Source organism: Ostrea edulis, chromosome 3 (genome assembly GCF_947568905.1).
Source record: "Ostrea edulis chromosome 3, xbOstEdul1.1, whole genome shotgun sequence".
In the NCBI taxonomy this organism is placed as follows: Eukaryota; Metazoa; Mollusca; class Bivalvia; order Ostreida; family Ostreidae; genus Ostrea; species Ostrea edulis.
Window position 1 is genome coordinate 40,198,941 of NC_079166.1, and position 16,860 is coordinate 40,215,800.

A 16,860-nucleotide genomic window follows, 5' to 3' on the forward strand; every position below is an offset into this window, starting at 1 on the left:
TCCCTGATTGTGACATTTGGTCTGATATCACTCTTGGGACAAGCAACAGTTTTCCATACCAAGGGTGCAGTCTGATGTTTCTGGATGGTCAACAGGTACAAGTTGCATATGCAAGGTGAAGATAACGAACAGTGATCAATCTCATAACTCCTACAAGCAATACAAAATAGATAGTTGGGCAAACACGGACCCCTGGACACACCAGAGGTGGGATCATGTGCCTAGGAGGAGTAACCATCCCCTGTTGACCGGTCACACCCGCTGTGAGCCCCATATCATGATCAGGTAAACGGAGTTATCCGCAGTCAAATCAGTGTGCCAAGAACGGCTTAACAATCGGTATGAAACACGTCAGACAGCATTTGACCCAATGCGAGGTTGTATTGACGAACTAGATCGTTATAACGACCATAGAATTTGCGAAATGCTGACTTCAATCGAGACTGTTGAAATCCCTGTACCATCAACTTGTTTGTCAGTAGCTTACCTCGATTTAAAAACTGACTATACACAGAACAAGCTCTTGCATATCGAATCAGTTGAGATATATAAACACCATATGCAGGTGATAATGGAATATTGCTACATAAATGTGGGAAGTTGACGATGGAGAAGCTGAAATCATCCCGTTTGTCATACAGTTGAGTTGTCAGTTTGCCGTTAATGTTTACTTTCAATAAAATATCTAAGTATGAAGCAGAAGTGGACGACTCTGTGGTGTCCTTTATACAATTGCATATTCATATAAAGGAGTTTCCATCCTGATGATACTAGTGTACTCTTAACTTTATCATTGTCTAGCAAATTCCAATGTGTCTCGAATTCAAGTACATTGTGCATTGCTCTTGTCGTTGAGATTCTTTTCAGATATTGATATAGTTGAAGTGAGAAAGGGGAGTTGAAAATTGTTTGATTTACTGTACATAGCTTTCCTTGAAATCTCATCCTGAGTTAGTTTTGGTGGTTGTTTATATACATGCATGATGTTCGAGTGGGTGCTGCTGGGGTAACATGGTGCTATGGGTTGGAAGATACATCATGAGCAGTTCAGTCTCGGATGTTTATATTGTCACATTGTCAATGAATCCCCAATATATTATTGTTTATGTACTCTTCAACAACCCACTGACACAATGTTGGTCATGGGTTTTAATTACAGTTACCATATCATGCAGGTGATCTATCTGATTTGGCATTATATAGACACAAGTGCAGTGGGGAGCTTCCACATATTTTGGTCTCCAAATTTTTTTTTTCAAAATTGACCATGTATTTGGGGCCCATCATAGCTGTCTTGCTATTTTGAACACCCAAACATCGATTCAGCTCATTTCCTTCAAGATTTGTAATGGGCGTTCTCTTGAATTTATGTTTACTGGTCCCAGTCTAGTTTATATACCGTTATCTACATTTTCCAAGTTGGAATGGTTGATATATTACCAAATTAGGACAGGGGACTCTAAGGCAAGCTGGCTGTCGAAGCGCTTTTCAATTGATTTGGGTTAATTTAGGAGTCTGGTTATTAATTTTTTCAAAATATGTTTTTGCTATGTTGATAAATGCATCCCAATGGGTGGCATAAGTAGTCCTAAATCTGGCAACTTTTTTACATCAATATTGAACAAAGTATAAGGCTAGCTTGGACACTTTTGATCATTACCTAGATGATCTAATTCTTGTCGATAGGTGGAATTCAGGTAGTGCCACTCTGATGAGTTGGATTGAATTGCAAGTTTGAGTGAATTAAGCGTAAGATCGCGGGTTTTTAATTGATGCAGTGAGATTACCATTTGCGTCCATATAACCCAAGTAATTATAGTTGATATAGTTTAATTTCAATGGGTAGGAGAAAAGTCCTATTTACGAAGTCCTTAGTTGGGACCAATTTCCCTTGCAAATCGTTTAGATCAAGCAGATTGATTGATTGTGTCTTGTTTGGCGTCCCTCTCGAGAGTTTTTCAATCGTGGGGTGGGGGTGGGGGCTTTGAATTTGGGCCTGTGCTCGGCTCTTGTGGCCATTGACCAATGGGGGTTCTTTGGCGTTCCCAGCCTGCTGTGACTCGGGACATCAGGTTTTTTGTTTAGATTGTATCCGGGACCTATGGCGTTCGCGGCTGATGCCGAACGTTCGGTGATGTAGCTGTTACTGCCTATTTTGGTGACTTGGGTCTATCGCGGCCGGGGTTCGGGCCTCTGACCTCCCGAATGTGGGACGAGCGCTCTACCTTTAGACCACCATGGCAGTCAGATCAAGCATACATTCCTTACGAGAGGGCATGACCCTATGTGCGGGGTCCGTGAACCACATTATCATAGTAGAAGTCTAGTATCAAAGGATCAGATTATGTGGTTAGTGTTTTTACAGTCTTGAATTTGTCAGGGACACTGCTGGATCAAATGTCTGATCTAGGATGTGGGGCCTTTTTTCTTGGATGTGTGTTTCTTCCATTGCCTAAATATTGGATAATCGTGATGTTATGTAAAAGTTGAACATTATCTTTTTCAAGATATTATCATAGTGGTGACAGCAGTTATGGTATCTTGTTAATATCTTTCATTGGTTAGTGTTTAGTAATAGAGCTAGAATTCTAAGAAGGTATTAGAATTAGGGACAGATTTTGTGTTGAAATTTCCATTAAATATTGTCATCTCCGGTGTTCGACACCAAATACAGAGTACGATTCTCAATTTGCAGGAGTCAATCAACTTCATTCACAGACTATGAAATAAAAATATCTCAGTTGCTAGAAATTGAATAAAACAGGTCTCAGTTCAATTTAAAAATATAGTACATAGTCTGGTTATCTCGCATCTGCTGATCTGGGCGACGAAGTAAACCATGTTGTACAGTTGGTAACTTACTTATCAAGTTAAAGTTGCTCTTATTGGGTAGCCAGAGTTCATGACTATTGGTTTCTAGTAAATGCAAAATTAGGATGATGTGCTTTTTTATCTTGACAAGATCATTAAAGGTTCATGAAGTCCATATTTTAAATGTTTAGTGTCCTAACAGGAGTGTGCTTCAATGATGATGAAACGGGGTGATGAAAGTCTAAAATCATGCCTTGTATGGAGTATATTGAAGGTCCATTAACTGTCCAAATATATATAGAAAACTAAGAAAGGATTGTATTTTGTGTGGTATTGCCTTGTGTTTAAATTGGACCCAATATTTGGGGTATTGTGGTTTATTAATCGCTACAGCATCAATTTCCATATTGTTTAGTTACTTGTTTCAATCATGCCCTAAATATTGCAGAAACAGGTAATGCTAGAGGATGGGGTATTGATTCAACCATCTTTGAGCTAGCTTTCACAGCTTTTTGGTTGAGTAAAGGGAGTTTTGCATGTGGATCTGGTGGCTGAGATACCCTGGTTTGAAATGCTTCAACTTCAAGAAAAATGTTTATATCTTGAGGAATAGGAAATTTAATTCTCATTGTGGGTATGATCTTAGAGAGTGGGGCATTCCTCTGCATACATTTTGGTTAATTATTCGAAATGCCAGCAATTGATTAAACCATCAATTCCCCACAAATATTTATGTTTCCTAATACTTCCACTTTCAAAGTGGATGTATTCCAATATGACAAGGCACTGGAGAGGTACTGTTCCCAAGTCAACAGTGTAGTAGGTAAGCCCATGCTGCAGGTAAGGAGTATGGTGGATGGCGTTTTTTATGACGTGTCTCTCAGCAATATACTGAGAACTGGGTTTTTATGTGTTGAATCCTGGAAAGTGCAGTGTATCCTTAAATTTAAGGAAATTAGGCGAGGTTGTTCGTGGGTCAGTTGATTGGTGGCTCCCCCTTTGGTGGGATGACTGCAAACAAGGATAACCGGTTTACAGCCATGTGGATTTGCGCACACCAAGTCAACTGGTTCTATATGTATTGGTGTATGGACAGTGAATTTGAAACTGTTCTGTGCAATTGAACTGTGACTGAATTTGTGAAACTGTGACTGTTGTCAAATGATTGCTATTGTCACAACTCCCAACTGATTCTAGAACTCTAAATCAACTCCCAATTGATCCATATCTATTGTGTTGCCAATGATTTTGAAACTGTTCTGTGATTTGTGACTGTGATTTGGTGAAACTTGCTGTTGAAAAAATGAGTGCTTTTATCATAATGCATTGCATAATTGAGCTAAATATTGGGTTAATTTAACATACTCTAATTAATTAAGTAACCATCCGCGGTTGACCCGGGGTGGTCTTTTCTGAAGTTGTTGATTGATGTTGTATTTTGTGTTGATGTTGCTTTTGTGTGGGTTTGCCCACATGAGTTGTTATTGAATGGCATCCCACAAATTCTTGCTTTATGCCACGGCCAATACTCGCCAAATAAAGTTTAAACTGGTTTTGCCTGTCTTTTTCTCTGTATAAATAAATGATACGTTATCCTACTTAAACTATTTGAATTCATCCCAGATAAAAGGAATAGGTCGAAATTCAAATTTACTTTTTACTTGAACTTTCGGACATCTTCGGATAGCCTTATCTATAAAATACGTGTATAGGATAAAAATTCCTAATAAGATAAATACATTATGTATTTCCATAATTTCCAGTAGGATACTTAATATCCTATTGATAATGTGTTAGGTAAAAATAGTCTATATAGTACATTGGTAGAATAAGATACTCTATGTCTGAAATATTACTTAAGAGTTTTAATCCTATAAACAGTCCGACAAAAGGATTATTTCTCCTGTCTATAATTGGTAGTTTGTCTGTTTTACTGTATTCCGTATGTATTATCAACGACATTTATTACACTAATTCAATAATGGGCGATTGTAGTGTGAAAATAATATCAAGAACTGGCATAGTACGTCTACGCCAACCTGAGTTTTCGCGTCTTGCATGGACTGCACTAGCATTTTTGCTACTATAATTGTTGCCTGAAGTCTATTAATAGTTTGACGTTACCTCTGTGTTGTTTGATATTCACCGCATCATTCTATAAATGACAACCACTTTTACATACTGCATATTCACAGTTACAGTGGTATGAAGTTATTGTTACACCTGGCATGAATCTGGATATAATGTACTAAACCAGGGGTCACAGAATTCAAAGCTGTAAAATAAGTGCTTCATCCTTCACTAAAATTATGCTAAGGTGTCAGAAAACATTTTGATATTTGACCTACAAGGAGCACCTTCAGAGACTTGTGGCACATTGGACAGCTTTATCGCCACTTGATTGAAAGACGTTTTCATTTATAGACACAATGCTCAAACCTCTATTTTAAAAATAAAAATTGAATTAACATGTAAATCGTAATTGCCTGTCAATTCATTGTCATGTATCTCATGATAGCGTAATACTGATTATGGCATGGTAGTAATACACTCCTCATGAAGTTTGATCACCTTGAGATACTAAATTAGTTTGCTTTCCAGAAACTGGTAAATGGGTTTTGTCCAAGAAGTAAACCAGTGCACGAATTCACTTCAATTGAATATTGTTTAACAATTTCTTACTAAGAAACATAGTATCATCACTGCGTTTAAATTACGTACACATACCTATCTTCGGAGTTTTAACATTTTGCATTGAGCGAAACATCGGCCTCGGTATCCTTGCGATTTGAACACTCGCTTCGCAACCTGGAGACCCGGCTTTGATTCTCGATCCCGACACCAAGTCAAGCATAGATAATGACTTTCCTTCTCCAAACACCCGACGCTACAAGTCGGGTGTCTTTCGGATACGACCTTAATACGGAGGTCTCGTTTCACAGTAGGCATTGAACGAGAAAGAACCCTCACTGATAAGACAATAAACAGCATGCATAGGTCAAAATTCTTGGCATTTCACTAAAGCTGGTGACGTCTCCGCATGTGTGAAACATTCTTGAATGCCAGGACGTAAAAAAAACAACACACCATACAAACAAAACTACTTAGTGAAATAAAATGATTAATATCATAAGATGATACAATCTTTCATTTCATTTTATTCAAGTATAAAACATCACAGAATGTCATGATAGTAAATTTAAAATAACAAATTGAAACCTGGCATAATCTATAGCACTATGCAGTTATAACAGTTAAAGAATAAGTGACTGTATGAATAACATGACAAATGATGATATCTTAACCTCAGGATAACCCATAAAAGCTTAAATTAGTTTATTTCCAATGGGGTCCTTATATTTATACAATATATATGATCAACAGACAAAAAGAATAAACATTACATGACTATCAATTGGAAATTTGGCAGGTTTTGAATAATAGTTGCATAATGCATTGAAAAATGACAAGCCTCAAACTTATTTTGTACTAGGATACTAAAGTGATAAAAAAAATACTAGTGATAAAAAAAAACCTCACTAGTAAGTATTAAACAAAATTGGACATGTTATCTGGTTATGCCCCTTGCCTTGTTGGCTAATAAGGACTTTACAGCTTTTTTAAAACTTTAAAACTCTTTTGTATTTAAAGGTAAATTATTCCAATCCTTGATAGCATTGTAAAAAAACAAACAAGAAGATTCTTTGCCTTTTATCTTAGGTATGATAAAAATTTTGTTTGTAGCACTTCTAGTATTATTATTGTTTAGAAAAAATCGATCATAGAGATTAAATGTGGGGCTTTACCATGAAATATATTAAATACATGGTTCAATCTTAGTTGAGTAGCTCTGTCATCCACTTTTAAGATGCCCAAAGAATCTAGAATGTCACTAGAAATGCTAGCTCTAGGACCTAGATTTAAAATAAATCTGACAACTTTGTTTTGGGTTGCTTGCAAATTTTGTTTAAGTTGTTTGCCAATACCACAATACCAAGAAGAACATGCAATGAAGTCTAGCATTTACATTTTGAATGATGAATCATCAATGTCACAAAGAAAAAAATGCAACACTGTAAATTAAAATCGTTGCAATATTTAACATTGGAAATATAAACTTTTGATACTTCTCCCTTACGAAAAATATCTAAAACACCATTATAAAATAACAGTATTGTATTTAATCTTGATTTGTATTCATTTATCGGTTAGAACCAGTTTCAGTTACTATCCAGATGCAATTTACTACAACGTATTCTAAAGGCATTGAAAACGGCTTACTTATATATACATGTATGCTCTCTATCATCGAAATTAACTTCATTCTATAATAAGTATGTGTAAGAACACCAGAGAGCTCAAAATCGATCGCCTGAAATCAAACTGGTGTAGCATGAGAATGCAGACGTGGTGCGCAGTGGCATCGACTAGAGAGACATGGGGAAAATTAAATCAGAACTCGACTCATAGCAGCAGCCACAACCATTGCAGATTGTTGAACAACAGAAGGAAATGATTCAATGACCAAGTTACTAGGAGGCATGCAATCGTATTGATGATGACCTTGACTTAGAGACCACGAGTCATGATAATGAGGTAAGGCTAGAAAATATATGACAACAGTAGCGTACAACTTAGGGAAGGAGCGATTTGGTGTACTGGAAAAAGTGATGGAAAATACAGTAATTTCCACAATGCCCAGCAGACGAGAAAGGAATATAAAACCACTGGAACGCAACTTAAATGCATTTACACAGAAACAGTGGAGGAAAGGGAATGGCTGGGGAGTTTGACAGAAGTAACACAATCCAAACTAATCAAACTACGCCTGTAAATATAGAGCAGAGCACGAGGAGCAAAAAGGCGAAAGTTTGATCTCCGTTTGCGAAGGATCCATTTCATTCATAAAAAAAATCTTTAGTTAGGAAAGGAAAGATTTGAAAACTCGAGAAGTCTGTATTTTGAAAATGATGTGTTTCTACACACTTCCCATTAGATTCAGAAAGAATTATCGGCTTTAGAAGCTCTCCTAAACTATCAGATATAAGGGAATCATCCACTCGTTTGATATCGAACACTGAGTGAAATGACAGACGTTGTACAGAAGGCTAGGATGGCGTCATCTAGTGGGATACCGGTATTTAAAAAGTAATTCTGTACACAAGAACTGTCCTAAAAGACGTGGACACGATTTTTTATCGTTTGAAATTAACATTATTTGTCATAGATATAAGATACCTCATACATAAGTGGATCAAAATTAATTCTACACAGGATACACTTCGTTTTTACATAAAGACTGGCACCCAAATTCATTACATGGTCTACATCTAAGATTGAGACAAATGCCCACGCATTTCATAGAACTTGTCATCAGTCAAGAAACAAAGTATGGAGGCAAGAACGCCAAATTATCCAAAGAACATCGAAAACATTCAACATCTCGACATAGGTTAATGATAAATCAATTTAAGGCGTATGTACAAAGAAAACAAACCTGAAAATTTTCGTTGTAAAAGTTTTCATCGTGGAAACTGTCGACTTTGGTTGCATGTTGATAATAGTCATGTTACATGCAAACATAAACTGGGATCCTGCCTTGTTTTGAAAATGAAAAGGTTATATATGTCAAATACATATTTGCGTCAGTTTTTGAAATCTGGCTTTGTTGCTGTTTTACACGTACAATATAAAGTACTTTTATGCCGCATTGTATGAATTAAATATATCTTGCTGTGGCCTTCAATTCGACATTAAGATATATCGACGACGTTTTGTTTATTAACAATAATAACTCTCATTCATATGTAGATTCGATATATCCCTGTGAGTTCGAAATAAAAGACACCACAGAGTCGTCCACTCCTGCTTCATACTTAGATATTTTATTGAAAGTAGACATCAACGGCACATAGTCAACTCAAACGGGATGATTTCAGCTTCTACATCGTCGACTTCCCATATTTATGTAGCAATATTTCATTATCACCTGCATATAGTGTTTTTATCTCTCAACTGATTTGATATGCAAGAGCTTGTTCTGCGTATAGTCAGATTGTAAATAGAGACAGGCTACTGATTAGTAATTTGAAAATGCAGGAGTTTCAACAGTCTCGTTTAAAGTCAGAATTTCGCAAATTCTATAGTCGTTATAACGATCTAGTTTGCTAACACAACCTATCATTGAGTCAAATGCTGTCTGACATGTTTTATACCGATTGTAAGGTTGGTCTTGGTACACTGATTTTGACTACGGATAACTCCGTTTACCTGATCAAGATATAGGGCTCACGGCGGGTGTGGCCTCTCGACAGGGGATGCTTACTCCTCCTAAGCACTTGATCCCATCTCTAGTATATCCAGGGGTACGTGTTTACCGAACTCTATATTTTGTATTGCTTATAGGAGTTATGAGATTGATCACTGTTCGTTATCTTCGCCTTTTCCTTCTTGATTATCATGTTTCCTTTGCAAAGAAGAAGAAGAAATAATGGAGGAATTCTTTTACCTCACCTTTGTACCTCATTTCTACATGAATTTTGAAACGTTGCAAAGCTTAAAGGAATTTATATGACACGGGCAATTTTGGCCATGTCATGCAGACAGCTTCCAATTTAACTTGAAAAGTGTATACATAACTTTAAGACATATGTGATGTATATGACACCATAAATAGGCTACTTACTCAGAATTTGTTCTTATCTTTTGACGAACCATTTTATATTATCATTCTTTCAACAAACATTTCCTACACATGTTTCTTTGTTTTGAACATATTTTATTGATGAAATCAAAAGGATTGGGAACAAGTTCTAACAACTTACAAGTCCCTCTCCTCTTCTTTGGAAGATATATCCATGGTATAAAAATAAATCATGTTCTCCGATTTGCATAAATTTCTTTTATCACAAAACTAGTATTACATCTGATGTTTCCCGTGACAGTAACGACAGACGGTCATATGCTTCATTTCTGAAGTCGAATGGCAAGTAACGATATCATTCAGAATTGGTCGTAAATCAAATGAAAGTTTGAAAAGGTCTTAATTTTACACTTTTTCACTATCTTAGTGGTCAAAATGGGTCCTTATCACATATAGTTAATGTACTTTTTATTCAAGAGTGGGTTTTTTTTGTTTTGTTTTTTTTTTGGTTTTTTTTTTACAATAGTCTACAGCACTCCTCTTAGTCTTAGTCAACGGTCTCTAATCAGCATAATTCCTCATCAACCAAGTAAAAAATGATCAGACGTGATGTGGATCATAAACCCCTGACTTTTGAAAATGTATGCAAACGCCTCACGCCGTCATACTTTTCATGAAGCGCTAATGCCGGCATCGAGCGTCGTTGGTGTATTTTCAAAAATTAAATTCATTTCTGAAATATCTCTCTTAACAGAAAGGAAGTTTTAGTCAATATCTTGTAATTTGTTATGTGGTAAATGAGACCCTTGACTTTGTCAAGAAGTAAAGAAATAGTGGGGTCTACTTCGCTATTTGGAGCTTGTCAGATTATGATTTTACACAAAAATCAGCTTGAAATCACTGGACTTCGTTTTACATCTACATCAATAATACCCGTAACACTTAAACTTCCCAGGATCTACATTCTAGATCATTCAACAGCAATTCAACAATTCACGAATATATTTACTTTGAACTTATAGCTTTTTTTTATTCAATGAGTGAAATAATCTGGTAAATAATCAGCAGGTACTTTTAAAATGAAATAGTATTTTACTTTCGTTTTCCGTGTTTTAAGTCCTAAAAATTATGGAGACGTCGATCAAAAGGACTAAAACAACTTTCCCTTATATATTGCTGATATTTACAAAAACAAAAACCAAACATGCTTTTAAAATCTAATATTTTCTCTGAATATTTATTGGTAATGATGAATGGTCAAGTGTGAGCAATTACAATGGCAAAAGTTTTAAAAACAAAATTTTGAACAATTTAGAATGTATGATTTCGTATAAAAATACATTTTGAATTATATGGCGTTATTAATTGTCATACATGTACATTCTCTAAGTAAACATGACGTATTTCAACGAGTTTTCGGGTGACTCTTTGAATGAAATTATTGTAAGATAAACAAGACTAAAATAGAAAAGATTATCTGTTTTGGATGATGCATTGAAATTACCAAAATAAAATGTTCCCACCAGTAATTTGAATTATTTTCAAAAGTGAAACAAATAGATATTTGATTTTTTCCTATGAAATGCCGTATCTAAAACCTGGTTTCTAAAATTCACTGGCACTAAATGTCAACGAATTGGAGACTGGTTTGTTTCATGCATGTAAACAGATCCACGAATTTCAAGTCTGAAATAAGTAGATATAAGATTTTTCCTAGGGGATAATGCATGTACATGTAGATTCACGAATAGGCTACGTCCAGAGAAGACACACAAATTTCTTGAAAACCACAAACTAAATATTTTATTTATCTACATATCGATCAATCTAAATATCGGTGACTCAGTGGTTGAAATGATCCTGTCTTGACAGGAGGTGGTTGGTTCAAACCCCGCCTGTATCCTGGCTGCGTCAACCCTAATACGTAATGAGACCCAATGGCTGTGTCAAACTCTCGGCATTTAGAGGTGAGAGCTGCGGGTCAGTCAGATGAGAACTTAATAATTGAGGCTCCGTGTCACGACAGGCATTAACACGATAAAAAAAACTTCTATACCACAGCCCTTCTATAATAGTTCTAGAATAGTGGCAATTCATCTACTGCTGGTGATGTTTGTACAGAAGTGAAAAACGAAAGTAAAACACGCAATCAACAGTGTATGTCTATATATGTTTATAGTATGTCACATTGTAAAATATCGTATTCCTATAACCTTGACCAAATTATATATTTCGTCACAGTTATAATTCTTTTTGAAGTCAACCTTTGACATTTGACCTTTGACCATATACGTAGTATATTATATAGTAAGACGTCCATATTGTAGCAATGCTACATGAACGTACAATGTGCAGCCATGGCTAATGCAGGATCTGTATAAAATTGATCTTGCATAAATGTTGTTCTATGTTAGCATAAGACTATGTTAATATTTTTGATTATCAGTATGACCTTAGATATGTCAAATAATCTTTGGTCAGGTTACAGTGTAAGAACAAGATGCAAACTGAAATTGTGCGTGAAGATTCTCATAAAACTCCCAAGGTAATTAATTAATTGATAATAATAATAATATAGATGTAAAAGTAAAGAATATGACACATAATATCCCACGTTCATAACCACGATATCGCTTCATGGAAATGTGATTTCTTGTTTATATGCATCAGCTTTCTGCGAACCATCTTTACACCTGAAGAAAAAAAGCATGCATTGCATCAAATGACACATTCCATGAAATGCACTTTTAATTTTATCACAAATAAATGATTACCATTCTGTCTACGGGGATTCATTTCCACATCATTAATCATTGTATTTCTCTCTGACAAAATCCTCATTTACTGTCCACCTCATGAGTATCCAATCAGATGTTAGTTTTGCATAACAAAATATGATTCTGAAGTGTACTTAACTAAAACAATCATTTATGAATACAAAAATGTTATATTCATTCACAAACCAAAGTCTGAATGTAGCTTGAATCACAGAGGTTCGTTCATACTAAGATTTGCATGCAAACCACAAAAACCAGCTTCTTCCTTAAAATACCTATTCATCATCCGAAACAGGTGGTTACTAATTAGAGAAATTCATTGTTCGGCCGTTAAACTGCATGGGACAAATCAACATTAGATCCCAGTGTGAATGAACATATACCGTATAGTGACAACTATGAAATAATAATTATATTCTCATGCATCATGTACATCAAATTATGATACATGAATTAACGTAGTATTTTATTCACTTGACGAAGGAAATTAAGTACATGGGGTTCGGAAGCAAGTACTTTAAGTTATGTAAATTTAAATCTATCTCTTTCATGATAATGGTGCATCATCGAATGATTTGTCATAAAGCTCAATAACTTGGTCTCGTGTTAAAATATTCCGTTTATCTTATCAAGATATAGGGCTCACGGCAGGTGTGATCAATCGACAGGGAATGCTTACTCCTTCTAGGCAGCTGATCCCACCTCTGATATGCCCAGGGGTCCGTGTTTGTCCAACTCTTAATTTTGTATTCCTTACAGGGGTTATGAAATTGTCACTGTTCATTATATTTACCCCTTCATAAAGTATATTCTTCTTTAAGAATAGAAATGATACAAGATTGTGTTTCATTTTGAAACGCCAAGCCAAGCGGTCGGAGAAAGGGGTAAAGAGAGAGAGAGAGAAAAGTGAAAACTATGATTATAATTGATGATATCTATACAATATTTCTTAGATCCAGGATTTTTGTGGATATGTTCATTTGGCGTTTTATAGGTTTTAGCCATAAAAAGGATGTACAATCTATTTAAAAGAACATGAACTGTCCATTTTCTGCGAATTTTAAGTTCAATTTTTACATTCATTAAATTAATTTATCGTTATCTTGACCGTGGAGTTCAATAATGTCTGACATTGAAAATTACTGTTGAATGCCATGAAGTGCGAGTCCGTGTTTTGTGATTGGGGTGATTGGATTTCCACGATGTCTATAAGAAATTGCGGACACTCAGGATTTAGAGCCTTTATCGAAATGTCTTATTGCACTTGTTATTTACATGTACTTATATGAAGGTTGTGTGAAAAGAACAATGGGAACGATCACGTGGTCACGATAAGCATCAATATGTCAGAAATTACATTTTGTCTCTCCATATTGTAAGCGATCACTACTGGTATTTGCATAGTGTTGACCTCATTGTGACCATTCGAATATTATAATATATGTACAGTGTATAAACTTGGCCAAAAGTACCAAAAAAAAAAAAAAAAAAAACCGACCGTGCTTTCAAATAAACATGCTCTAATTTTTTATGAATTTCCATTTCCAGACATCTAAACTACCGGTATCTAGTATTGAATTCCTGAAATTTTTTATGAAACTCAAACCGGAAGTACCATGGAACATATATTTAAAAATAGATATAAAGGAGAAAGAAGTTCCCAACCTTAATCTACGTACATTTATCATATACATGTATAAGCACACTAAAATTCTGTAAATTGGAATTGGAAACAGAGAGAGAGAGAGAGAGAGAGAGAGAGAGAGAGAGAGAGAGAGAGAGAGTTGAATTCAAACCCGCTGTTTCAATGAGGTAGACATTAAATATCCAAACAAGACTGATAATTCCGATTAAATGCAATTTAATCTCAGCCCAAAAAGAGATCACGGTACACGGCTCTTTACTTTCAATCTGCAATTTATGTATAAATCATTTTATTTCCATAGTAATTTTTATGTTGTATAAAAATAATCCAGTATCCAGAAAGGTGTTAATGCTTTCTTCAATTAATCATAATGAAAGGTGAAATCTAACTTTTTCATTTTGTGATTTTCATCGAAATCGAGTGTTATGGTTCCGTAAAGTCTACATGTGACCCTGCATAATTACTATACAAAGTACACATTAATGGAAGTTTTTCGTCAAAGACACCATTGTTTTGACAGTGACTCTTTAAGCTATGAAATATTGTTGTTTTAGCGTTATGAAATATACATGCGTAAACTCATTTGAAAAGTCTTTAGATACAATGTCAAGCAGGTGAAGCGAGAACCCATCCTTTGGAGTGCACAGGTGCATACTTCCAAATATGCTTATAATGTAACATTCTATTTATAGATAGTTCAGGTTATACAATGCTTTTAGCTTACATGCTTAAAAGAACAAAATGTGTTATGATGAGCTAATACATGTACATACTTTTAGTGCATATTTTGATTCCATATTGCATGCTCTAAATGTCTTTATTTGTACTATTCAATAAACATTTCGAGTTTATTATTGCGTCATTACACGTGTTAGAAGGCAGAAGTTATGGCATTTCCATTTAATTTAATCTTAAGATAAGTTAGCTGAAGATCATCTTAAATAGAATCATCAAACAGAGTAAACGATTACAGATTTGTTTGAAATTACCTACTTTTGCAGTGAATAAGAACCACAGAATGAAATGCAAGTTTTGGTCGAGAAATCTAAATCTTTTTATTTTCTAACCTAGAGAGAAAGACAGCCTGCGTTTAAGAAATGGCGCACTTGGTTAACCTTGTATTGTATGTAGATCAGTGTCAACAGTGTCAGTGTCAACATATCAAAGATCACGACTAAGGCAATAGTGCGTAAGCAGTTTCAAATACATTGAAATCATCATCAGTGGAGGGGAATGTAGGTCTGAATTCTCCCTAAAACTCCGATGTCTTCCATGCTAGTAAAGACACGCTCATTAAAAGTCCATGCACCAGACTACATGTATATCTGCTGTTATGGTTCAGAAAACTATAAAATAACAGTCCATGTCAAAAGAAGACCTCAGATGCTTTACAAACTACACCATCGAACGATCTCTGGCATTTCATATCATAGGAAAGTGGGTCACAAAACAGTGTCACTGAAGAGGAGAGTAAAAATTCAGTTGTACAGAGTATTTTCAGTTGGATAGGAAATGGACTATCAGATACAGTTGAGGGAATGATGTGAGCAGAATTAGGTGAGAACATCCAAATCGAGAAATGGGCATGAAAAAGACATTCGTTTTGACCAGCAGCAATGTATACAGTTTCCTTGAGGTACCCAGTATGATGATGATGGTGGTGATGACGATGATGATGGTGGTGATGACGATGATGATGGTGGTGATGACGATGATGATGTTGGTGGTGATGACGATGATAATGTTGGTGGTGATGATAATTATTACTGATTATTACTAGTTGATTGACCATCTTTTGCTCACACCCACCAAAGAGAAGTGTTGGTTATTGGAAAGTAATTCCAATAAAAAGGAAAGACGATTGTTTTAAAACTACTTTATTATGCATTGCATGATCTACTTTTTAAACATTTTCCACTTAATTACACCTTTCCTTGAATATCTAATACTGTACGTTTCTGCAACTAAATGCTTAAAGTTTTATTATGATTACACTTTTCATTTTTTAAAATCTATTTTAGCTTATGCCGCGCCTTAACATTCCGATTCCGGTTGTTTCCTTATAATAATTACATGGAAATATATTCTATTTCAGTAATTCAAATCAATGTGACACTTCCAAAGATACGATTTATTGAATCTATAAATAATTAAGAACAAAGTTAAGAATGGGTTAATTTATTATAAAATCAATGCTTTAGATACAGCGATGGAGATACTAAAGCAGATATTGCAAGTATACCATATATGAGCTGTGACCCGGCATTGCTGTCAAATTAAAGTCATTTGAATTTTAAAATACCTGTCAGATTGCGTTTTAATCTCTACTCCTTGACACAGTGACAAACCACATGGAACAATCATTAATGATGTACAAATACGATGCAATCATATAGAAGTGTTAGATTTATTCTTGACATTTCAAACAATTTTTGAATCAGATGATTTGGGGACATGTTGAGAACTGTCCTTATATTCTGGTCCTTTGTATAATGTAATACACGTCAAAAAACAATATATTTATTTGAAATAAAAATCATTATAATTCTGTATGTCATATTATTACTTGTATGAAAGGTGAAGGTAACGAACATTGATCAATGTCATAACTCCTATAAGCAAAACAAAATAGATAGTTGGGCAAACACATACCCCTGGACACACCAAAGGTGTGATCAGGTGCCTAGGAGGAGTAAGCATTCCCTGTCAACCGGTCACACCCACTGTGAGCCCTATATCCTGGTCAGGAAAACGGAGTTATCTGTAGTCAAAACCAGTGTGCCAAGAACGGTCTAACAATCTGTATGAAACAGGTTAGACAGCATTTGACCCAATGATAGATTGTGTTGACGAACTAGATCGTTATAACGATCATAGAATTTGCGAAATGCTGACTTTAAACGAGACTGTTGAAACCCCTGCACCATCAACTTGTTTGTCAGTAGCTTGTTTTGATTTAAAAATTGACCATACGCAGAACAAGC

General features: G+C 35.3%; 1 protein-coding gene across 1 annotated transcript in view; it reads left to right on the forward strand.

Moving 5' to 3' along the window:
- The window catches only part of LOC130053552 (aspartic acid-rich protein-like), a 40,401-nt gene extending 24,755 nt beyond the window's left edge, over window positions 1-15,646 (forward strand). The window contains exon 4 of the mRNA XM_056160893.1: window positions 15,513-15,646. Within this exon, the coding sequence (XP_056016868.1) occupies window positions 15,513-15,646 (134 nt within the window). The remainder of the gene's footprint in view (window positions 1-15,512) is intronic.
- The last annotated feature ends 1,214 nt before the right edge of the window (window positions 15,647-16,860 follow it).